The sequence below is a fragment of the Tauraco erythrolophus genome, chromosome 11 (assembly GCF_009769465.1).
Source record: "Tauraco erythrolophus isolate bTauEry1 chromosome 11, bTauEry1.pri, whole genome shotgun sequence".
Taxonomy (NCBI): Eukaryota; Metazoa; Chordata; class Aves; order Musophagiformes; family Musophagidae; genus Tauraco; species Tauraco erythrolophus.
Genome location: NC_141475.1, coordinates 16,257,259 through 16,281,296, shown reverse-complemented (window position 1 = coordinate 16,281,296; position 24,038 = coordinate 16,257,259). Strand labels below are relative to the sequence as shown.

The 24,038-nt window shown below is 40.7% G+C and overlaps 1 protein-coding gene across 1 annotated transcript in view; it reads left to right on the top strand.

Moving 5' to 3' along the window:
- Nucleotides 1-9,721: 9,721 nt before the first annotated feature.
- Nucleotides 9,722-24,038, top strand: part of LOC147528111 (IgGFc-binding protein-like) — a 45,175-nt gene continuing 30,858 nt past the window's right edge. Inside the window, exons 1-10 of the mRNA XM_086618620.1 lie at nt 9,722-9,789; nt 11,203-11,252; nt 11,342-11,491; nt 13,112-13,374; nt 13,992-14,073; nt 16,594-16,659; nt 16,932-17,176; nt 19,446-19,729; nt 20,358-20,635; nt 23,137-23,735. Coding sequence (XP_086474746.1) covers nt 9,722-9,789; nt 11,203-11,252; nt 11,342-11,491; nt 13,112-13,374; nt 13,992-14,073; nt 16,594-16,659; nt 16,932-17,176; nt 19,446-19,729; nt 20,358-20,635; nt 23,137-23,735 — 2,085 coding nt within the window. The remainder of the gene's footprint in view (nt 9,790-11,202; nt 11,253-11,341; nt 11,492-13,111; nt 13,375-13,991; nt 14,074-16,593; nt 16,660-16,931; nt 17,177-19,445; nt 19,730-20,357; nt 20,636-23,136; nt 23,736-24,038) is intronic.

The window sequence follows — 24,038 nt, the reverse complement described above, 5'->3', positions numbered from 1 at the left end:
GTTTTTCTTTCCTAGGCAGCTGACACAATGCAATTTGAACACTTTCATGTCTTAAGGATTGCTCACCTGCTCATGTACCTATAGCCTCCATCACTGCCACTGTTTCACTTTGTTGTTTTATGAATCAGGTGAGTGCTCTCGTCCCTGGGACAAGCAGATAATTTCACTCACATTTTTCTTCTTTGGACCTGCTCATTTTCTGCGAAAGACTGCGTAATCCGTGGGCCAGAAAGACAGGCTGACTCATGTGGGATGTGGGAGACCAAGGTGCAAGAGCTCACTTCACAGAACAAGCATCTGAGATAAAGGAAAGGCCAGTTTCCTTTTCACTCTATGACCTCTGACAAGTCCTGTCATCTCGTACTATTCCACTCTGGGAACAAACCAGCAGCTCTGAAACCTAAGCCTAGAGAAAAATTTTCAGAAATAAGCAGCAGACCCATGTGGCTTCACTCAGTGAATGCAACTAAAGTAATTTATTGCACCTGGACCTTTTAAGTGCAGTAGTCTGGAAACCTGTTCCTAGCTGTCTGCAAAGAAAGCCTAGAGCAATGCTTTACAGCCTGTGGTTGCTTAAGAGATTTTTCTAAGTATATTATCATATTATTTTCTTCATTTTATTCCTCTTCTGGATTTACATGTTAACACAAGGCAATTGAAGAACTGTAGGATAAAATGTAAGCGATTTTCCATAGTAAAATCTTAACTGATTAGTATACTTAATTTTATTTAAGGTTTCTTTCATAAAGCTTTTCTCACAGATTATCCTCTGCTATACTCCTTGTATAGCAGGCCTAGAGTAAAGAGAATTTGCCAGGACTTGGCAATGTCACACACTCCATCTCTAAAAGGCTTATTCAAAACTACAGGGAAGATTTACAGGTTTGCCTTTCTTGGAAGCCCTGTGCTTACAACAGTAACAGTGCGAAGGGAATTGCCTCTGCTTCTGCTCCCCAGCTTTACTCAGATGTTTCTCTGTTATTGCTAATTCTCCCATTTTGATCCTAGTGTTAAGAAATTATTTTCCTAAACCTAAACTTGTGAAGTTAAGTGGATATTTTTGACTCACAGATGGTGTTCTACTTAAAAACAAACAAGGGAGAGAAGCCTCCTACTTTGAAAACCTGAAAACATTATCTGATGGTGACCTGGAGGCTCAGAGCTCTTAGGGCAGTGAAGAATATAAGCAGAGAGGTGAGCTTTGTGATTATTAAGCCATCACAAGATTATTTCTGAAGCCTAACATGAATTTTCAACATTTACAGTTTTAGGTCCTGCTCATGGCACAGACGCACTGTCTACTATCCAGGTAAATCATATGTTCTCTCTTGTCTGGTTTGGCTGTCAAAGAAAGGTCTGTCTGTTCTGTATTGTGTTAGAGTTAGAGCTGGTTAGAGCTCATTTACAGGCACTTCTGCATGCATTCCTGAATGCAGGTGTGAAGGGAAGCTTGTTTCGTGATGGGTATGTATACTTCTAATTATATTAAAAAGTCTTCACAATGGAGGTGGTCAAACACAGGAATCCAAGAGGCATCCAGACAGATCATGGTATTTCCATCCTGATTGGACAAGGCCCAGATCAACTTACTAATTTTGAAGTTAGGCTTTAACCAGGGTGTGAACCAGGTGACTTTCAGAGTTCCTTTCCTCCTTTAATCATTGTATGATTCTGTAATTTGTATACATTGCAATGGGCCTGTCCAGCTGGGGAATATTGGCTGATATAATTCCAGATGAATCAAAACATTGCCATAATTTTATTCATACCATTACACACATGGGCATACTATCCTGAAATAAGGGTAGAATGTTCTAATATTATTGATCTGCTTTGGAAACTATAGTGTTATTGTTCAGTTTCCCTATGCACAAGAAAAGAGGGAAGAAGGAAGATTGTATGTGGCAGAAATATCTGCTCTCAATGAGGCATCACTGCAGGGGTCTAGTGCAAGTGTTTTCCATCTCTGCATTTTTATGTATGCAAACATTGCTCGTTTCTGTAGAGGCATCTAGATTTCTGGAGTCATATATAATTTTAGTATGTAGGCAATATATTTTATCTTTCTGAATCATGTTAATAGCCACTCATCTCCTTACTCTTATCAGTATAACACAAATCGGTGATACTCAGCAAGAACTGGATGTCTAATAAATCGCTGACTTAGCTGGCAACGGCTTTATTATACCTGTTTCCAAGTACTAATAGTTTCCTAGGTTTGGTGTTCATTTCCCATGCCACATCCCTCAGTCAGGCTCTTTCTTTCAGTAGTGAGAGGCTACATTGCCACCTCCTTCTGCCTACTAAACTCTAAAACAACATATCCAGAAGCTTAGGTCCATATGCTATTCTGTGGGCACTCTTTCTCAACAGATTATATCATATATAAAGGTTGAAAGATCATTTCTTAATTTATATAATAAAATCCATTTATATGCATATCTTCTGTTAGATAATCAACATTTCACTTTATAGCAGCATGGGAGTTGGTATTCTTCATCTTTTTCTAAATGTGTTTGACTTTGATTATCCGTAATTTTAAGATTCAGTGGCAAACAAGTAAGCTTGGAGGTCTGAAATGCGTAAAGTTTGAATTTTGACCAGCAGAACCCAAATTGAAGCATTTTATCTTGATCAAAATATACTCACGATTTCTAGAATGTCACACTTTGAGTAGACTCAATCTGATAGAAAGTGCTATTCAACTATCTTTGGTTTCTGGAAAAAGAAATCACAGTCATACACTTAAAAAAACCCCACATCTCCTGTGGTCAGCTGTATTTCCTAATCTTTGTTCACATAAATTTTTATGTATATATAAGTATGCAAACACACCCAGATGTCATCTAGAGTCCTAAATGCTTTGCTGATAACAAGCCCTGCTTACCTCCCGGGACATAAGCCTTGTTTTCCTTCATAGCTTGAAACTCAAGTACTTTTATAAATACAATTCACTCCAAAGCAAACAGCAGAATGCTCTGAACCTGTCAATGACACAAGCGATCTCCATTTCAGTTTAGTTCATTTTAGATGTAGAGCTTGTAGAACAAAGTACAAATAGCAATACATTTCACAAGGTTCATACCTTTCTAGGGTCCAGAGTGGGTTTAGTTTGTGTTCCGGGGACAGACTGAGCAACAGGTTAGCTTTCCTGTCTCTCTCCACTTGTAAAAGCGGCAGGAGCTGACAGACTGAGACTTTTTTTAGTTCAACTCAGTCACCTCAGTGGGTTTTCCTGTAGACTGGGCGGGGAGGTGTCTGTGATCTAGGTGATGGATAGCAGTACATGGCTCCAGTAGTCATGGGAAGCATAGGATTTAGATCAGAAAAGGCCATATGAACAAATGTTGAGAAGTTTCTTCGTTTTAAAGTAATTTATAATTGTAATCTCTATCTATTTACATAACAAGGAAATCATACTAGGAATTTTTGTGAAGCAGTTGTAATAACAAGGTTTAATAGCTTAATTGCAGGAGCCATTGGATATCCAGAGGGCTCTCTTACTCTAAGAAGTGACTGTACCTTACAACTATACCTTGAGAGGAAGCAGCCTGATCCAGGAGGTAACAGATGGGAGAAATCACCCTTCCTGAAACGACCAGGAAGAGGTAAGAGATTTGCAGGATTACTCAGAACATGAGGAACTGGGTTAGAAGGCAAAAAACTTCACCAATTCATTTGGGATCTGTAGAAAAAAATCAACCAGGCACAAAAAACTGTTTAAAATGAGGTTCAAGTACGTGAGAGGCTTGCTAGTGCCAAAGTGCTGAAGATGGGAAGGACAATGCAGGCTTCGTCAGCATCAAAGGAGTGTGCAATAGTGAGTTGAAAATTCAAACAAGCTTCAGCACTCATTAAGCCAAGCCTGATATTTCTAATTTTAGGTGCAGTTGCATCTGTAATACAGTTATGTTATAGAGAATGAGCCAGGAGTCCTTTTCATTTACACTACAGTAAACTAGGACCAGCACCACCAACTTTTACAGCAGAATATCGGAATTGAAACAGCGCAGGAGTGGAAACAGATCTTTGCAGTAGTCTAAATCCATTGATGGAAATAGAAAGCACCACTCTGCCTCTGAAAGAAACTCCCATTAGAGAATGATCTTTGTACACCACAGATTTGTTGTGTATTGTAGATACAAGCCAATGAATGTAAAATCCGTCTAGGTGCAGATATTAAATTGCTGAACTCCCGTTCTAATGCCAGAAGCATTAGATTATAAGTGAATAAAAAAAAACCCCTACATAAAGAAAGCAGTTAAAGAGATAAATATCAGCAGTTTCCTCCTGCCAGAGATCTGCTCCCAAAATGTGTATTCAAAGTTGTCTTTTATATCTCATCTATTATTAATAGATAGACTTGGAAAAATTTATGGGCTTTTATGAACTAATTTACTAATCTCATGATTGCAAGTGTAGCACCTGAAAATTAAGAATAAAGTAGTTTTTCCTATGACAGTCTTTTCTTTGTTCAAATATCCATTGGAATGCCAGCAAAAACTCTTTATTGCATTAATTGGGAGAAGTGTTATGTTCTTTAGCTTGTTATGCTGGAAATGAAATACATTGCGAGTGTATTTCAACTCAAAAATAAGAAAGGCCTTAATAGTTGCAATTTTACTGATACATTATCCATATAATGCCATATAATTAAGCACCTAATAAACTAATGAATGTTACCTTGAAAATACATTTCTTTTAGGTCACAGTATAAGAGTACTAACTGCACACAGGAATTTTGTCCATAGACAATTGTCAAATGAGACTACTGACCAAAAAGCTGCTATCTTTTCACTTCTGTTAGCTCTGCACTGTTCAAAGCTAAGAAAGAGAATGAAATTTTGATCTGGCACCTGCATTCTAATGAGAATTCTACATTCTGTTTTCAAAAATCATTACAGCTCTCAGACCAGGAAAAAGACAGCTTGAATTTCAAATCTGAGATTCAGTCTGAAGAGCCAGCAGTTAGAAAAACAACCTCAGCTTGTGCTCAGCAGAACACAAGCACACTTTACTCATCAAAGAAACATCCATTTATTTTCTAGCAACAGAGATTTTTTTGTGTACTTCCTCCTCAGCCTATCAAAACATGTTACTCAATAGAGCAAAGGTGGGATTAATTGCACTTCTGTATAATCTAGATTTATCTGATTGGGGATTTACGGGAGCTAATTGATTGTTTCTTAACTCCTTAGTGAAGATTTACCAGAGCAGTGACTTGGGGGTAGCTCCAACAAAAGTCCAGCAGAGACAGATTTCCGAAGGAACCAGAGATCTGGCAGTCTTCTCCTACACATCAGTAAAGGCAGAGTGGAGCCCAGAGGGCACTGGGAGTTCCAGAAACAGTGACAGAGGTGTTACATGCTGCAAAAGCGGACTCAGTCATTTGTTAGGACAGAGGAAGATCTTAATTATTACCTGAAGAGAAACATCAGAAGGACCCTTTTACTCACGTGAATTGTATCAATTTAACTAAAATTGATGCAAAACCCCAAAGCAGTTAAATCTGTGCAAAGCCCAATGAGATACACAGATCATGTCTGAAAATCAGATAAAGATGTTTAGTTTTTATGTGCATATTTACTGAACCTGACGTTTTCCAAATTAAGAGAATCTGCACAGAATTCTACCATTTAAGAGCAGCTGTTTAGTTAATCCAATTAGAATTTCTTCTAGATATAGCTTCAGACAGAATAGACCCTGGGATATACATGTGCTGCAAGTGCATCCCAACAAGACATCAGCATTTCGTATCCGGCAGTGACCTCGCTGCTTTGTGCGAGGCAGCAGTGTAGCAGTCTCCCATAGTGTCACTATGAGGCTCTACTAGCCCCAAACCTGTGGCTTAGGAGAAAGAGGTTTCGTATAATTTTCACCATTCTTTAAGTTTGCCAAGCTCCCTAGCTTTCTACTGCTTACATCACCACAGACTGAGCATTAGCAACATGGTGAAGTGCAATTGGTGTTCATCAGAGAACCCATGAATATGATCCAATATGGATTCAAGAAAATGGAGTAACTAGATTTAGATACTTGAGGGCAATCACATATGCTAGAACAACTGTGCAGGAAAAGCTGCACTAGACAGCACTCACTAGAATGGATGAGCTGCTGAGTTTGCTTCTTTTACTATTTGATTTGTCTTGCTTGGGACAATTTTTTTTGGTTGTTTGGGCTTCATTATGCTGTCCCATTGCGGGGCGTGTCCTGTTTTCAACTGGGACAGAGTTAGTTTTTCGTTCTGGTGTTTTGGATTTAGTATGGGATTTGTTATGAGAAGAATGTTGATAGCGCACTGATGTTTATAGTTGACACTGAGACATCGAGGACCTTTCAGCTTCCCATGGAGGAGCAAAACAGGCTGGGGAGGAGCATGTCCGAGACAAAGGGCCCACAACTCCCCTTATGATTTGAACTTAGATTTAGGATTGAGGGCCAAATCGGCCAATGGAATATTCCATATCATGCAACGTCATACCCAGTATATAGATGAGAGTTGATCTGGAAGTTGGAATACTCGCTTCTGAGGGTGCCCTCAGACTCTGTCTCTCAGAGTTGTCTCTCTCTTTTTGTGTCTCTCACTTATCCAGGGTAGTGGTGTTGGGACTTAGCTGTTTTGGTATCGCTTGCCAGGACAGGATAGATATTAGTCACTGGGTGGTGAGCAATTGTACTGTGCATCGCTTGTTTGTATATATTATTATCATTTTATATACATTCATATGTTATTATCTTTATATATACATTCATATATTATTATTTTAACATTACTACTTTTCATTTAATGTTATTATTAAATTATTCTTATCTCAACTCACAAGTCTCCTTCCCTTTTTCCCTTTAATTCTCCTTGCCATTCCCTGGAGTGGGGGAGGGTGAGCGAGCAGCTGGGTGGCATTTTGTTGCCAGCCGGGTTAAACCACGACAGGGCATTAGGTTGACTGTCTCCTGGGAAACATAACTTCATCCTGCAAAAATTAAAATAAAGTCTCTTTAAAGAGCCCCTTTCTGACCACCAGCAAGAGGTGAAGTTGTGTGCGGTATTATAAGAAAGATGGGGACGGACTTTTTAGCAGGGCCTGTTGCGACAGGACAAGGAGTAATGGTTTTAAACTAAAAGAGGGTAGATTCAGACTAGACTTAAGAAAGACATTTTTTACAATGACAGTGGTGAAACACTGGAACAAGTTGCCCAGAGATGTGGTAGATGCCCATCCCTGGAAATATTCAAGGTCAGGCTGGGCAGGGCTCTGAGCAACCTGATGTAGTTGGAGATATCCCTTCCAACCCAAACTATTCTATGATTACCTCTGTCCTTTTGAGGATGTTGCATGTCACACTCTTCATTGACAAACCCTACAATTGGCATCTTCTTCCACAGATTTTATGTGGGAAGTCCATTTGTGTTACCTAAAAGCAATTAGATCCCATGAGTAGCCCCAGTGTCAACAGGCAACAGGTAAGGAAAATTTCTAATGTTGGTTGCAGATGGGGCAAAATCTGGTGTCTGGTTTCAAAAAGCAACACAGCAGTACAGAGCACTAAGAAGCTAGTCATAGGAATTAGCTGCCAGATGTACATCACTAGCATCCTTAGTTCAAGGCAGATGTAAAACACAACTTGTTTATCAGACTGTGTGCAAATGCCCTTCCTTGGAAAGAATTTTAGCTTCGTTTTATTAGAAATTAAGAACTGCTTTTCTTCTGCCTCGGATTGCTGTGCGGTCCAGACCAGTGTTTTTATACAAACAGCAGTATCTCCCAGGTGTCTTTTAAAGATACAAAGCAGGCAGATGAAGGAGAGACATAGTAGGCCTGCAAGGCGATTAGTGTGACTGTCACAGAATACTGTCACATCCCACTGGAATCAAATGGCAAGTGATTTCCTTGTCATCCTTCCCATATGTAAAAGAGATTAGTAATATTTGTCCCTCACTGAAAAGCTCTCATCAGTACTCCACCTTACACAGAGTACCTGAGCTGTCATTAAACAGGAGTGACAAAGTGACAGAAAAGGTCACGCAGCATGGCTGGAGAGCATGCCATGTTCTATTGACAGGAGTGTTCAGTACGTCGTATTTGCCATGGGTGAGGAGGAGTCAAAGACAGTGCATCATCTGGATGGACAGATTTACCAGAGGGTTGGTATCTTTCCAAGATGGACTCACATCTTCCTGTCAGAATCATACAGAGCAGCATCAGCTCCGTGAGGAATCCTTAAATTGTCCGCAGAAGGAAAGCATGTGCATACATGGAGGGCCTCTTGCTGCTCATTACAGTGCTAAGGAGAGCTATTGCCCAGGTTACCACTTGCTGGACCAGCATCTCAGCAGCCTTGCTGGAAATGCAGTGTGCTTAATGCAACTTTTATCTGAAGGTCACTTGTAATCTCCTCCTCATTCTGAGCTCTCCTCAACTGAACTGGAAATATGTTGTCAATGGTTTTGTGCAGGGAATGAGTATCTTTTGTCTCTAAATTGCAGAAATCCTCTTCCCTATTTACTAATAGGCAAAACCACACATTTTCATTGGAAAGGATTTTCATTGGAGAGGGATGACTACCAGTCAAGTGAACATCCACCCTCTGGCTTGTGTGAGGCATGAGCTTGTGGCAGAACACGGCCCCAGGCCATTTTTAACATGAGTTAACATCTGACTTGAAATGTATTTGTGTTTCTGCTTAGCCTCCCTTGATCCTTCCTCACTTCTCTGATTTCTGTAAGCAGCCTCCTCCGTTACTTGTTAATGGTAAGTGAAAATATTCTGTGCAGAGCATGGAGAGAGGGAACTGAAGAAATTCCAGACTTAAATTATGAAGCCTTAATGACCTTCATCATCGGAATATAATCACAAAGGGAAAGTGGTTGTAACTAGAGGCCACTTTTCCAGAAAACCCCACTCCCAGATATATCCTCCTTCTAGACAAGAAAAGAGCTATGGTCTGGGGTTTCCCTGCAATGCAAGGAAACACTGCATACTTTCTGATACTCATGAAATCCAGGAGAAGTAGGGAATTTGGTTGCCTTTGAGCTGTTTCTTTGCAGACTCCAATGTAAGGAATGCTGCAAAATAACAACAGCAAAGGCCTGAGTGGCAGTGGGAATGATCCACCTGCTTTTTCTGTGTCAGCAACCATCAGAGACTTCATTGCAGCCCAGAAAATGATCCTTTTATTTTTAAGCAGGGGCAATATGGTAGCAATAATATTTCAGTAAGTTCCTGTGTTGCGCCCACAACATGACTCTTGTGAATAAATTGGAAGCTTGGTATCGGCTCTGCTGAATGCTAGTTTCAGAAAGGGAGAAAATTCAGTCAATATGAAAAATCTCACTTATACTAGCAGTGCAAGCTGGGCAGGAGTTTTAGAATTAAAAAAGTTGTCTTGCCATCAATGTGAGAAAGAATCCCTCTAGAATTGCAGACTTTTTAAATGTACAATGGCAGCAACAAAAATTGTCGAAATCAAATCAATTTCTCCAACCAACAACAAAGCAAATGACAAAGCATATGAACTTATGGTTCGTATGTGCTTTTCTGTTAGATAACTGAGGGAACATAAGCGACACAGGGTTGGACAGATTTTTATAATCACCTCCACCCTTTGGTCAATATATTCTTCTGTTTCACTGTAGATTGTCCTCATTTCCTCCTTGCTGAGGACAGCTGGTGGATTACTATGCAAACGGTACCACACAGAAGACTTAACTCTGCTTTCTAGCATGAGGACCCTCTGGCACTTAAAATGCACTTTAATTTTATTCTGTATTTTAGTGCTGAATACCACAGGGTAAGTAGCACAGTATTGAATGTAACTTAATTCAGAAAGCTTAGCTGTTAATGATAAATATCCTTTCTTCACTTTTTAAAATGTGGAATGTTGTACAATTGAACAGGGTCATTTTTAAAAAGGAGATGTAACTGAATTTTGGTTTTGCCTAATTCTACATTGACTCCAGTCTGTGAGACAAACCTGTGACGTGGATTTCTAATGGCACATCTGAAGAGGAGAGATCTTGACAAAATCTCCACAGTAGTTATAAAACACTTGTGACTCTGAATATACCTACAGCAACCCTTGCCTTAGGACTTGCCTGATGTGTACCAATATAAAGACAGCACTGAATGGAGACCAAGTGGCAACTTGTCACAGCTTTCCCTTTCTCATGGAAGAAGAAATCCAGGAAGGAACAGTGAAGAAAATTTTCTTATTTTATCTGTCTTCACATATTCTCTTTCCTCCTTAGCCTTAGCTCAGTCTGTTTTCTGTTGCTTGCTGTATTTCATTGATGAATTGATTGTGTGTTGTTTACTCTGAATGTCATTGCTTAGATTTTGAGGGGCAGTGGGGACATTCACTGTGATGCATTCACTTAAGGATGGATTCTCTATATTGTGTCAAGTACAATAAGGATAATTAAGGAGGGGGCACCACAGAGGATGGAACTGAACTCTGCCTCCTGAAGCTATGGACCACCATCAGAGCATGTCAAGAACTACTATTGCAGCCTTGCAGTCCTGGATATCCCTTCCCTGTGCAAAACACCCAAAGAGCAGAGCCATCTATACTGTGATCTGCAGGGACATTTTAGTCTTGTGTCAGCTCATCTCTGCAGGACTTTTTAGCACCACATGGACTATCCATTTGTTCTGCAGCATTTTCAGGGTAAATTAGAAGAGCGGAATGGGGTGACAGCTTTGTGTAATGGAGAAATTTCCAAGGGTTAAAGGAAATACATAGCTTTCCAACAAATAACAGAATTATATGGTACACTAGTTCATTGGCATTTACACAATGCCAATGTGTAATAGTGGGGATGACAATGCCATGAGCAAGTTAGTAGGAAGTTTTTGCTATTATCCTGGTATTGTCTGAGCTGAGCTGCATCCATCCATCCCTTCCGTAGCTCCCTGTACTTAGGAGAGCTGGTATCCTTTCAGTTCAGTCAGATACAGAGCAGGGGATGCTTCCACACTAGATGAAGTGAACATATTCCACCTTTGACTCGCTCTCAGAGCTTGATCGTGAAGGAGTAAGTACTTATGTGAAGAAAAAGAGTCAGACATGAGGAAACCCTGAGTCTTTTCAGTTATTTAGTGAAACACGCAAAGACATATGTTGAGGTCCCAACATTTTTTTCTTAAACAGTTTTTAAGTCACTAATTCCACAAGGGATTCACTATGTCATTTTTTTCTTGGCAGGATCAAGCAAAGACCAAGTGGTGGCTTGAGAATATGGGATCCTGAAACAGGTAAATGCATGTCATTAGTGCTGTTAACCTCCAAGGCAGATTTTGAACATACTAGCTCCTCTTCCTTACTTTAACGTGTTGTATTTCAGCTTATCTCACCAGATGTGATTTTAACAACAACTCAAGACCATTTTGTGACTGGATCCAACCTTGCAATGCCAACCAGGGAGTGTGGATACGAACCAAGCATGACACTCCGACTGATGGAACAGGTCCTGAAGGAGACTATCCTGATGGAAGTAAGGGCTTGGTTGTGTCACTGTTGATTTCCTTTGAAAACAACTTGTCTACCTTTGTTCTTCTTTCTTTGAAAGAGAAGAGATTCATGAAGCCCTTTGAAATGTGTCGGTTTTGTTTCATGCTGACAGCTGTCTTTGAGTTTTCACCATGTCGGTTACAGGTGAATTAAACTGGATTGCCCCATCATGGATTGGGAATCTTTATCAGTTCATGGAAGTAGAAGCAACCTAATTATGGCATGCTTAAGGCCTCATAGAGAATACAGTGACATGGAAGAGATCATTACACAAGAGAGATCTTGTGGTCAAATTATGCTGATATCAATTAATGGCAATAAATGTAATGATCACTGTACTGGCACTAGATAATGCTCATGCTAGCAAAGTGTTACAAGATCAAGTCCGAAATTGAAGAATATGTTTAAAATCTACATGTGATTGAAAACTGGTGTCTAACACGGTCATATCATCAAATGACTGCTTAGTTCGACTCCATGTCTATCTGTTTCAACCACTATCCTTGCACTAGCAGATCCATTTATGGGGGATCAGTCTGCAGTCATACTGCTTTCTGTAATTATTCCAAGACTGAAAGGTCAGCTACTGTCAGACTCAGTTAGTAAGCAGATTAGAACAGTATTAGTTGGGATTTTTGCTAAATAATTTCCTGCATTTTTAGTATTTTGATAATAAAAATTAAAATTGCTTATTGAAAGAAGAAATGAAATATTTTTTATTTGGATTCACACAAATAATAACTGTTTGCTTTTTGAATCGACAGGGACCTTATAACTTTAAATGTGACTTACCTTTTCTTGCCAACTAGAACATATGACTGAATGTTAGGTGCTATGTGTGGAGCCATAGTTTACCATACAAAAACGGTCATTCATTTCTTTTTGATTCCTTTCCATAGTCAGAAGGGAGAGACTTGACTTTAATTGCGCTGTAGCTTTGATCTTAGTCCATGGGAAGCGAAAGACTTCAGCCCTAGCAAAGCAAAATATGATCTCATATTGAATGAATTCAGACTAAAGCATTTAAAATCTTAAAAGAAATACTGTGAGTTTCTGAATTTTGAAAAGTTTCTTTCGTTTTGATGATGTCAGACCTAAAAGTTTTGATGCAAATATCCGCATTGCTTTCTATCTCTTCCATTTTGAGACAAAACCAAACGGTGACAGGTTGGAATTTTCCTTGTGCTAGGAATCTGCTCATCTTGAGACCAAAATCTTTAGAAAAAAATATCCTGCAAGAGAAGGTGTATAGCAGATGGGACTATTTTGCTTTGAGAAAAGAGGAAACTGAACATGGATCAGTGGGGCACTGTGTCTGCAGGTGCTATCTCTTGAAAGAGGCTTACCTCTTTATTTGTGATCCCAAAGTAACTGTTCATGTCAGATGGGATATATTTGCTTTACTCTCCAGCTCACATTGTAGTTTGGATAACTACATGGTGCTAACCATTGCAATGTAAATTCCCAACAGCTTCTACTTTGCTTCTCTGCACTGCTAATGACGCCCTTGATTTCTTCTAGAGTTGGGTTGTACTTCAATTTTAAATGACACCTAACAAGTTACAAAGGTTCAACCATATTTTTATTTTTTTCTACTCTGCAGAAGGCTATTTCATCTACCAAGAAGCAAGTAATCTGATCCCATTTGACACTAATAGGCTTGAGAGCCCAGATACTGTGGTTTCTGAAAAAATATGCATAGACTTCTGGTACTATATGTTTGGGGCAGAAGAAATGAATGAGCTGAGAGTGCTTATCCAAGACAGCACAGGGGAGTCTATGGTGTGGAGTCGGAAGGGAAACCAGAGCTCCTTGTGGAAGTATGGTGCCATCACTCATACTTTTCCAACACAGAGAAAGATAAAGGTAATATATTTTCAGAATAAATTTCCTTGTGCAGTATCAGTATTTGTTCTCCCCTTGCAGGCTGCAAAAGTTTGTGCAAGTACGGTAGAAAATATAACCAAGATTTCCTTGGTTTACATTTTGTAAATATAATGGCCTCGTACTCTGTGCCCTTGAACTCAGAGAAGAAACAACCAACCCTGTGAGTTTTACTGGTGCTATTATTTAGAGGACAAAATATATTTTTTTTCTCTCTTTTTCCTTCCCTCCCTCCTTTACTTTATCACAAAGTCAAGGACTTTATGTGCCTTAATTAAATGCAGGCTTGTCTGCTGTGAGTTAAGTTTTGAACTTTGGGATGCTGCCTACATTGGACTCCTCTGTAGAATCCAGACAACTAATTCTCATAAATCATTTATCAGTCAGCAAAATAAAGGACAATGTTTCTTCAAGTCCTTACCTCATTATAGAATATATATTTTAGGCTTCTGAAGGAAGCTAGGAACCTGTTACAGCCTCAGCTTACTTGATGCTTTTAGAGATAGACCAGAAAGAATATTTTGAAAACACGTTAAGGGAAATTAGCTCATATTTGCCTAAACAACTCTGATGTAGTGATTCCCTTTTGTCCTGCCTAGGTTATTTTTGAGGCTGTCCGAGGACTGACAGAGTATGGGGATACGGCACTGGACAATGTGAGAGTAAGGGATGGGTCCTGTGGTAAGTTTGTGCTTGCACCTTAGTGTATACTCCTTCCTCATTTCTGTTTAAGCTGTTGACCATTACACAACTCCATATGCAATATAGAAACTCCTCGTAACTTCGAACTACAAAAGAGAGATGGCCAAAACTTTACAGCTTGCTTTATATGAATGTTACCTGGTTTGTTGTAGTTTCTTCCTAAATCTTTCCTCACCACCTCAAATGTTCAGAACAAGCTATTCCCTTCTCTGCAAATGTGACCATTTTCACAAGATCCAGCAAACTTTACCTTTATTTTAAGTCTGAAGTGCATCTCTAAACCCAGCCATGGCTATGCACATTGGTATTGGATTCCAGCTTAAACACTCTAATCAGCATTTTACAGAAAATCTAAGTTCGTATGAGCTCAGCAAATACACAGCACTGCCATATGTGTCGTTAGGTCTTAATAGGCCCCACTCTCTGTGAAACACTACTCATGTAACGACAATAAAATATTTCAAATTTACGCTAGCCAGGACAAAGACTTCTATTCAGGTCTACACCCTCAGAACATACAATTTTCTTACTTGAGGCTTTTGAGTGGGGGGTGGGGGGTTACTAGGGAGAGCCAGCTCTTCATTTTCCCAGGCATATTAGCACATGATTCAGCCACTGGATGGTGCACTAATGTAACTCCAAGAGACAAGACAAAAGTTCTCCTCCCTCTGTTCAACTATATGGCTGTTAATATGATGAAAGTTAAGTGAATTATTATGTCTCGTAAAAGTTGAAGTCCTCCCAACCTTTTTTTTTTCCTATGAGAATGTTCGATCAAATAGACATTTTAATCAAACTCATGAAAACATTAATGTATGTCCATTTGTCACATGAAAAATTAGCTTCCAAGGCAGCTTTAGCAAGCAGTTTTTAGATTATGGTGTTCGATATTCATATGGTCATTTGCAGAACTTCTTCACCTTAGACATCAAGAGACAATAATCTTAGGAAGAGGGTTGTTTTTTTTGGTTGTTTTTTTTTTTTGTCAGCACTACAACAAAGCTAATTTAAAGCTTGTTGGGAAGTATCTGTTGTGGGAATACAGCCATTATCAGGATTTCCTGATAATTTTTCACCAATGTTGAAAGAGCAAAAAGAGCAATTCTGGGCTCAATAAGTAAAATCTGCATTTATACTGGAGTGGGAAGGTCCAGTGAAGATGTGAAGAAATGGACATATAAGAAGCAGGTGTACAAGAAACTAGTGCATGCAAAGGAGCCGATCCCATTTTGCAGGCAGGTTAATATATTTTCAGCTTTGAAGTTAGAGCTCATTAGGTGAATGGGATTATTTTGTGCAGAGGTTTATCGATACACACTAGACTTCAAGTTATGTGAAGTCTGTTGGCTTCTTCTAAATTGTAATCATAAGTATCTTGCAAAACCCTCACATCCAGCTGAGTTGAAATCACATGGTCAGCACAAAAACAGTAGCATCATAGTATGAAGTTACTGCATTATTATTCAAAAGTCTTTAACTTGTTCTCATATGACTTGTTTTCTATATTACAACGTAATCCCTATAAATAATATTGTTAGCAGTGTCAGCAATACGAAAGACCGCCTGCTTTACTTGTGGATTCATTTGGATGATTATGTAGCTATAGCGCATCTAAAAGTAGGTTGGAAAGCATTGTCCACCATGAATCAATTCATTACTTCGTTATTTCCTTGTACCCTGACTGTTATCGCCCACTCAGTGCATAGCAGAGGGCTCACAAGGGTGCAATAAGAGAGTATCTGAATGAGGAGCGTTGTTCTTGGTTTTGCAAAGAGGCAGGAGTGAATGTTTGAATGCTCTGAAGGTTTTAGTCAGTCAGTTGTACTTTCAGAGATTCAGATCCATTACTTACTCGCATGTCACCAGGTGAATGAACATGATATCAAGAGAATACTCACTCTGGTGTTGCTAGCTCACACATACAGGTACACCAAGAGGACTACTTCTTCTAAAAGATGTCTTTGTGAGGGATAAAGAATAGGTGGAGAAGATGCTAATATTTGTGAGCAAGCAGAAGCAGTCAGGAGGGAAGACTCCACAACAGGACTGTTTGTTGTATCATTTTAAAGACACAGCAAAATTCTCTGATTAGAAACCACTGATGTCCTGAGAGTTATTTGTTTCTGCTATATGGCATCTGCTGGCAGGCTATGTACTCCCAGGCCTGCCAATGCTTGCAGACAGTATGACCTTTATGCCTTAACATATACACCAGGAGGAGTCACATATTCAATTATAAATACACTTCCAGCTCCAGAGAAGCATGCCAGCACAATCTCAGTCACTGTCACCAAATTAACAACCAGACAACTTTTCCTAAGTGCTCGAAAGATCCATACATCCTCATTTTAAATACAGGTAGTTGCACTTGCGTCAATGAAAAACTTCTAACTTGATGCTGGTGAAGAATAAGTGGAAATTCATGTATGCTGATACATATGTAGTGTTCACTCTGTAATGTCATAGCATGTTGTATTGACTTGTCTTTTCCACTAACAGAAGCTGTCTCTACCCCTGTACCATCAACACCTACACCAACAGAATCTACACCACCTCCAGTGACAGGTAATTTTAGCTAATCGCATATGCTAGTCAACGGGTCTTAGAAGGGTATCTGAATTTTTTACTACTAGTGGTAGTTATTTGCTTCAGTTAACTTTTTTCAGTACCTCTCTATGGCATTGCCTTATACTGTATAAATCTGCCTTTTCTGTTTCAGTTCTTCTATATGTAATCTATAAAATGGGGATGATTATGTTTTCCCACTGCACAATGATGTGGCTTTTCTGGATGTATGCATATGTTAATGAGAGCATGTTTCTTTTACCTGTCTCCAGAAGCAATCTGCAGCATACATGGGGATCCTCACTACTACACATTCGACAAGCAGCGTCATGACTTCATGGGCACCTGCACCTACACCCTCTCCAAGCTGTGCGAGAGCAACAGCTCGCTGCCCTACTTCAACGTGGAAGCAGCTAATGAGCACAGGAGAAGCAACACTCGTGTGTCCTATGTCCAATACGTGGATGTCGATGTGTATGGCTACAGGATCAATCTGGGTAAAAACAGAGTTGTTAAGGTAAGTTTGGAGCCCACTATCTATCATCAGTAACTCACGGTGTGAATGAAGAAACTGTACAATAACTACAAATTTTCAGCGTACGTACAGTAATGCTTAGAGGGCAGTCAGATATTTAGGAGTATTGTGAAGTTCTTCAGTATTGTGAACCCTCAGCAAGTTCGCCGATGACACCAAGCTGTGTGGTGCTGTCGACACACTGGAAGGGAGGGATGCCATCCAGAGGGACCTCGACAGGCTGGAGAGGTGGGCCCGTACCAACCTCATGAAGTTTAACCAGGCCAAATGCAAGGTCCTACATCTGGGTCGTGGCAATCCCAGGCATAAATACAGACTGGGTGGTGAATGGATCGAGAGCAGCCCTGAGGAGAAGGACTTGGGAGTACTGGTGGACGAGAAGCTCAATATGAGCCGGCAATGTGCTCTTGCGGCCCAGAAGGCCAACCGCGTCCTGGGCTGCATCAAGAGGAGCGTGGCCAGTAGGTCGAGAGGTGATTCTTCCCCTCTACTCTGCCCTCGTGAGACCTCACCTGGAGTACTGCGTCCAGTTCTGGAACCCCCAACATAAGAAGGACATGGACCAGTTGGAGAGGGTCCAGAGGAGGGCCACGAAGATGATAAGAGGGCTGGAGCACCTTTCCTATGAGGACAGGCTGAAAGAGTTGGGGCTGTTCAGCCTGGAGAAGAGGAGGCTCTGGGGTGACCTTATAGCGGTCTTCCAGTACCTCAAGGGGGCCTACAGGAAAGATGGGGAGAGGCTATTCAGGAGGGCCAGTTGTGATAGGACAAGGGGTAATGGTTTTAAAATAGAGGGAGGTAGATTCAGATTGGATATTAGGAAAAAATTTTTTACCATGAGAGTTGTAGAACACTGGAACAGGTTGCCCAGAGAGGTGGTGGATGCTCCATCCCTGGAGACGTTCAAGGCCAGGTTGGACGAGGCCCTGAGCAACCTGATCTAGTTGGAGATATCCCTGTTCCTTGCAGGGGGGTTGGACTAGATGACCTTTGAAGGTCCCTTCCAGCCCTAACCATTCTATGATGCTATGATTCTATGATTCTATGATTCTTAAATATTGGAATTTCAAGACTAAAAATCATAGGCTAAAATTTCATGTTATGTTACTAAAAGGTGGGATTAGAGCTGATGCTCCAGATGGGGTTGAGGGGCTAGCCTACCTTTCTAGATTGCCCCTCATGCTCAAGCTTGGTTTGCATCAGCGAATAAAAAGGCCCTGCATCAACCAAGTCCATGCTGGTGGTCACTCCCCAATCCAGTGTGGTAGTCTGTAAAGCTGCATGCTCACCACTGATTTCTAGTTTTTCCACATTACTGCTAACTTCACTTAAGACTTGACATTTGCAATAAAGCAGGGACAGATGAGAGAGTCCTAGAGTGACAATCTGATGATTCTGTTCACACTGATTGTGTCACTTGGCCAGCTATTGTATTTTAAGGCTTCTTTATGGCTTCTTTCCATAAAGGGCCAAGACAGCAGGCATGTTTGATTCAAACTCCCAATAAATGAATAGGTGACCTTACTTCATTACCACCCTTCTTATAAGAAAATAGTACAGTGATTTAAGCGACAGGAGATAAAGGTTTCCCATCTTGTCTTAGAAACATAATGAATTCATATATCCACATTAGTGCAACAGCTTCTCTTTCATACCTTTCTCCTCTATTTACTGGTTTTATTATATATATGTTTTGAAGTAAAGCAAACTTTGTTACACATGTAATAAGAACAAGTGTTCAAGTAGATGCCAATTTTAGTAAAATTTAAATAAACTGAAAATTTTATTTGGACACTTACTTTCTGTTGTCTGGCCTTTCAAATGTGAAAATTAAAACAGAGGAAAAAACAAAAAGAAGCTTTTTCAAGATTTATCCAATCTTGAAAATCTTCTGAGAATCCATTCTAACTACATTTTTTGAATCTTATTTGATCCGAAATAAAAGATAGGTCTATAAGCAGTTGTTGCTGACAAACCATGGTAAGTCTTGGACTTTCGATAGCTGGGTCTGGTTCACCAAGCTTGCTTTGACAGCACTTGGAAACTATATAGCTACATTATTATGGCCTCAAGGCCCTAGAATATATGCTTATATACAAAATACATGTTAAATAATACATAACACAATGTGAATTCTTACTGCTCACTGTGCAAGTCCTATGCTCAATATAGAGATGTGATCTAAGAGAGTCACCATTAAAAATACTTTTTTGAAAGTGATTATAATGAGTGTCCTTCTTTGTGCCTGCAGGTTGATGGAGTCAGCCAGGTGGTCCCTCTGACCTTGACACAGGGTGTCAGTATTTCCTTCAGCGGGCAGTATGTTGTGGTTACTACTGACTTTGGGCTGAATGTCAAGTTTGATGGAAATCACAGAGCAGAAATCACTCTTCCCAGTACCTATATGTCTAAAGTTTGTGGAATATGTGGAAATTATAATGGTCGCAAAGCAGATGACTTTCTTAACCCAGATGGAGAGATGGAAACAGACTCAGCCAGCCTTGGCAACAGTTGGCAGGTTTACAATGACTCCAGGTAGGACTCCAACTGGGATGTCAGACCTTAGCTGTTGGTTATGCAATGACCAGTATTTTAAGCACCTGTTGTATGTGGGCCAAAAATGTGAGGCACATGGGATAAAATATATTCTTATCAGTGTATTTACTTTATCTATCTGGGTAAAGTTTCACAGCAAATTTAAATGTGCTTAAAAAGAGAACATTTGAGTAAAACACTGCAGATGCCCACTAAGATTTCAGTTATTGTTATAGTGTATTAGAACTAATAGTTGAAGATCTTGTTTGAATTCTTCTGAGATTCTTTACTGTTAATTTTATAATTTCACAACGTATTATTTACTGATAGTAGAGGTTTAACTTTGAACGCTTTTACTTTTTGTTTGGCCTTCCTAGGTATCTTACATGTAGAAAGCCAAAATAAATATTTGGGTTTCTTCCAGGCTTCTCAAAGGTTACAGGTTGAGATCATATTAAAATCTGAATTTCTATCCTAAGTGTTTGAAATGTAGAGCTTTAAAATATGGCATGCTTTGCCTGGGAACAGGCCTGTAGTTTTGTTAGATGTGATTTGAAGAGCATCTTATGTGCTAGTGCATCCAAAGTTAATCTGTGAATTTTTCCACATCTTTTTTTTCCCACACTAGTTGCTTACCAGATGATGGCCATACTCCAAATTGCACTACTGATGAAAAACATTTGATCCAAAGCAATGAATACTGCGGTTTGATCACAGATCCTAATGGTCCATTTCAGAGTTGCCACTCAGTAGTTGATCCACAAAGTTATTCTGAAGCCTGCCAGTATGATCTCTGTGAACTCCATTTGAACAATGCAGCCCTCTGTCAAAACCTGCAGGCTTATGCGGACGTGTGCCAAGCTGCAGGAGTCCAGCTGACACCATGGAGAAATGCAACCTTCTGCCGTATGTATCAAAGATTACTGGAAATTACCGCTTGTCAGGAGGGTATAATTAGGACTTCCTGAAGGCAGAGCATTACAAGACACTGTTTTGAATTCATATAACATTGTGAATCTTGACTGATCAGGCTAAAGATTTCAGGGTTACATATAGCCCTCAGTTTGATTCCTTTGGGAAGATTCTAGTGAAAATAGTCAAACTGTTTCAGATGAAAGCAGAAAGTACTGTCTAGTCCATCTTAAAATAGAAATGGAAGCTTTTCCTTCAAATTCCTGTAGTGTCTCTGTATTTTTGTTCAGGGATATTAAGTGTGTCAGGCACATTTAATTTAGAGGGTTTTTTACCTTCTGAAGAAGCTATGCCTAAACTTAAGCGTGTTTTTGAAAAAAAAAAAAACAAAACCAAAAACAAACCAAAAAACTCACTTTGCACATGCTGAATAGACATGTAAGAGTTTTACCCACTTTCCCTGCTGAGCCCCTGAGCTGCGTTCTCCTATGCTGCCAGCCCCTCTACCCTGCACGGTGGCCAGGCACCCAGTTAACAGAAGGAAAGTTGTGTCTTCTCCTGCAGCAACCTCAGCAAAAACCATCAAGGCAGATACCTTATATGAACATAGAAGGGGCAAGAGCCAGAGCAGATGAAAGGCAGAGCTGTAGATGGGGATAAAGAATCCAGACAGTCTGGGACAGTGAGAAAGAGCTTTGACTAGAAACTGGAGAGGACTAATGAATAGGCTAAAAGTGGAAGACCGTGGATTTAGAGAAAGCAAGTAGGAGCCAGAAAGGAAAAAGAATTTGCTTAGAAGTTTGTGGAAAAGAAGAAGGACAGGTTGAAACAGGCTAGGTGGTGTAGTAGTAATTTTCTAGCTCAAATAGAATCCATTGTAGGTGGTGTTTGTGCAGCTCCTTGAATGGTGTGTGAATACTTGGGTAGCAGCTTCTGCTTTAACATAGGCAGAGAGCCAAGGGCAAGGAAGCACAGACTGTGTAGCTGGTGCAGGGCTTGGAGCTTGCTGCTCTAGCAGGAATAATGAAATCAGAGCTGATGGGAGGAATAAACCTGATATCGAACAGAGAAGATGTCTGAAACTCACAGTTTGTAGCAATGCAAAGAGAGCAGGATAAAGGAGGAACACATCTGTTGAGCTAAGCAGGACACCTGGGATAAAAGGAGAAGAGTATTGGAAACACTATCAGTGACACAAACTCCTATATGTATAAGAAAGGAGGGAGTGCTGGCTATTCATACCTATTGATGTAGAGGAAAGCATCAGAGTGTCCTGTACAGGACACAGATAGGCAGCCTGGAATTAAAGGCCAGAACTGAAGAAGCCTGTGCAATGGAGGTTATAACAACGCTAATGGAAGTGGAGAAGGTAATGAGGGTGAAGGAGAGACAGAAACACACAGAGGCACAAGACAAAAGGTGTCAAGTGTTGAAGTAATAGGCAGAAGTCTATACTGGAGATTAAATGGCAATAATGACCTTTCTTCTGCGAATGTTGGTAACAATTAAATAACGTTTCTCAAGCATTCAGGCATATATTATAGAAAAAACTCAAACCATGTTATTTTTAGAACAGGATTTAAATACTGTCTGAAAGTCCTGAATAGATCTGCTCTCACCAGAAGCAATGCAAGGAACATAAAACAGTGATTCAGTGCGCTATGTGCCTTCTGCACTGAAGGAGACTGGGAGACTAAAGAGACTTGTCTGTAAACACTGGAATGACTGAAGCCTGATTTCTTTCACCTATTTCATTTAATAAACCTGAACGTGTTTTTGTCCTCTACCAGCCTCACCAACTTATTTCCAATAAGTCAGCTGAGTCAAATTCAGTAAGTGGAAGGATGAGCAGAGAAAGGTACAATGTAATTGTGTGATCTCTGTCTCCTTAGGAAAGCAGGCTAAAAATAGAGTGAGAAAATATGTCACTAAAAACTGAACTGCATCACATGAACATATAGAAGCTGAAAAAAAGATTGTTTAGAAAAACTTCAGGTCTGGCATCTTTTCACCTGAAAATGTCAGTGTTTAAAACTTCTAATTAGCTTGGGTATCTATGTGTCGGGTATGTAACAGATCAAAAAACAGAATAGAGCACTTTTACATCCTGATTATTTAAAAAACAGAAAAAAAAGACCTTGGTGAAGTGATATGATTAGAATTAAATATTAGAACTATAAACTAAACATAGCACAGGTCTAGAACAAATAACCAACATGACACCGATATCCTCAGCCCAATGCAAGAATTCAAAGCAATCATCTTCAGGAATAACAGATCTCCTAGGAAATTCTCTCCATGAGGGAAACTTTAAATAGCCCATAACACAAAAGAAATTAAAGAGTGGTAAGACAGAAAAAAGGATGGATCAAACTGCCTCAGAATTTCAAGATGGCCCCGAATATTTCAAAACAAAGCAGAATATTGTATTAAACAAAATTCAACACTTCAGCAGTTAAAAAGATTAAAAAATAAGTTTATCTTTTATTACACAGCACTAGCCTGCTCTGCCAACAGCCACTACGAGCCCTGTGCTGCAGCCTGCCCTGCCACCTGTGTTGACCCGATGGCTCCTGCTACCTGCAGCCTGCCGTGCGTGGAGGGATGCGTGTGCGACAGCGGTTACCTGCTCTACAACGACCAATGCGTGCCCAGCCAGCAGTGCGGGTGCTGGCACAACGGGCAGCACTACCCCGTGGGCTCGGAGTTCTGGACGGACAACACCTGCTCCTCAAAGTGCCGGTGTCCCGCGCGGGGAAGCAAAGTCCAGTGCTCCGATGCCTCATGCCCTGCGGGCCAGTACTGCGGGGTGCAGGACGGGAAACCCGAGTGCCTCAAAGAATCCTACGGCATCTGCCACGTCCACGGTGACCCTCACTACAACACCTTTGACAAGGTGACGCACAACTTCATGGGCAACTGCACCTACACCCTGGCCAAAGTGTGCTCCAACACCACCTCCCTGCCCTACTTCAACGTCGAGGCCAAGAACGAGCATCGTGGCAGCACCAGAGTGTCCTATGTGCGCGAAGTCCTGGTTGAGGTGTACGGGGAGCGCGTTGTCATGGTCAAGAAGGAGCGGAGCCAAGTGCTGGTAGGCAGTGGGGCTGGCCCAAGCGTGGCGTGGCTGTGAGGCAAGGCGGGCGTTTTCTTGGATGTCCGGCACGTGCCAGACATCCCTGTTGTCCCAGGCCCGGGTGGGTTCCCCTGAAGCCACTGGGTTGCTTTGCTTTTCCTTTCCGGAGGGGTTGGAGGAGGGAGAGGCAAACGTGGAACGTGGCCCGTGTTGAACAGGGTCGCCTGCAGAGTGCCGAACAGAGACGTGGCTCTGCAAGGCACAGGGGCGTCTGGGTGCCAGGGCACCGTGGGCAGCGTTTTGCCGTGCCCGGCCTGGCAG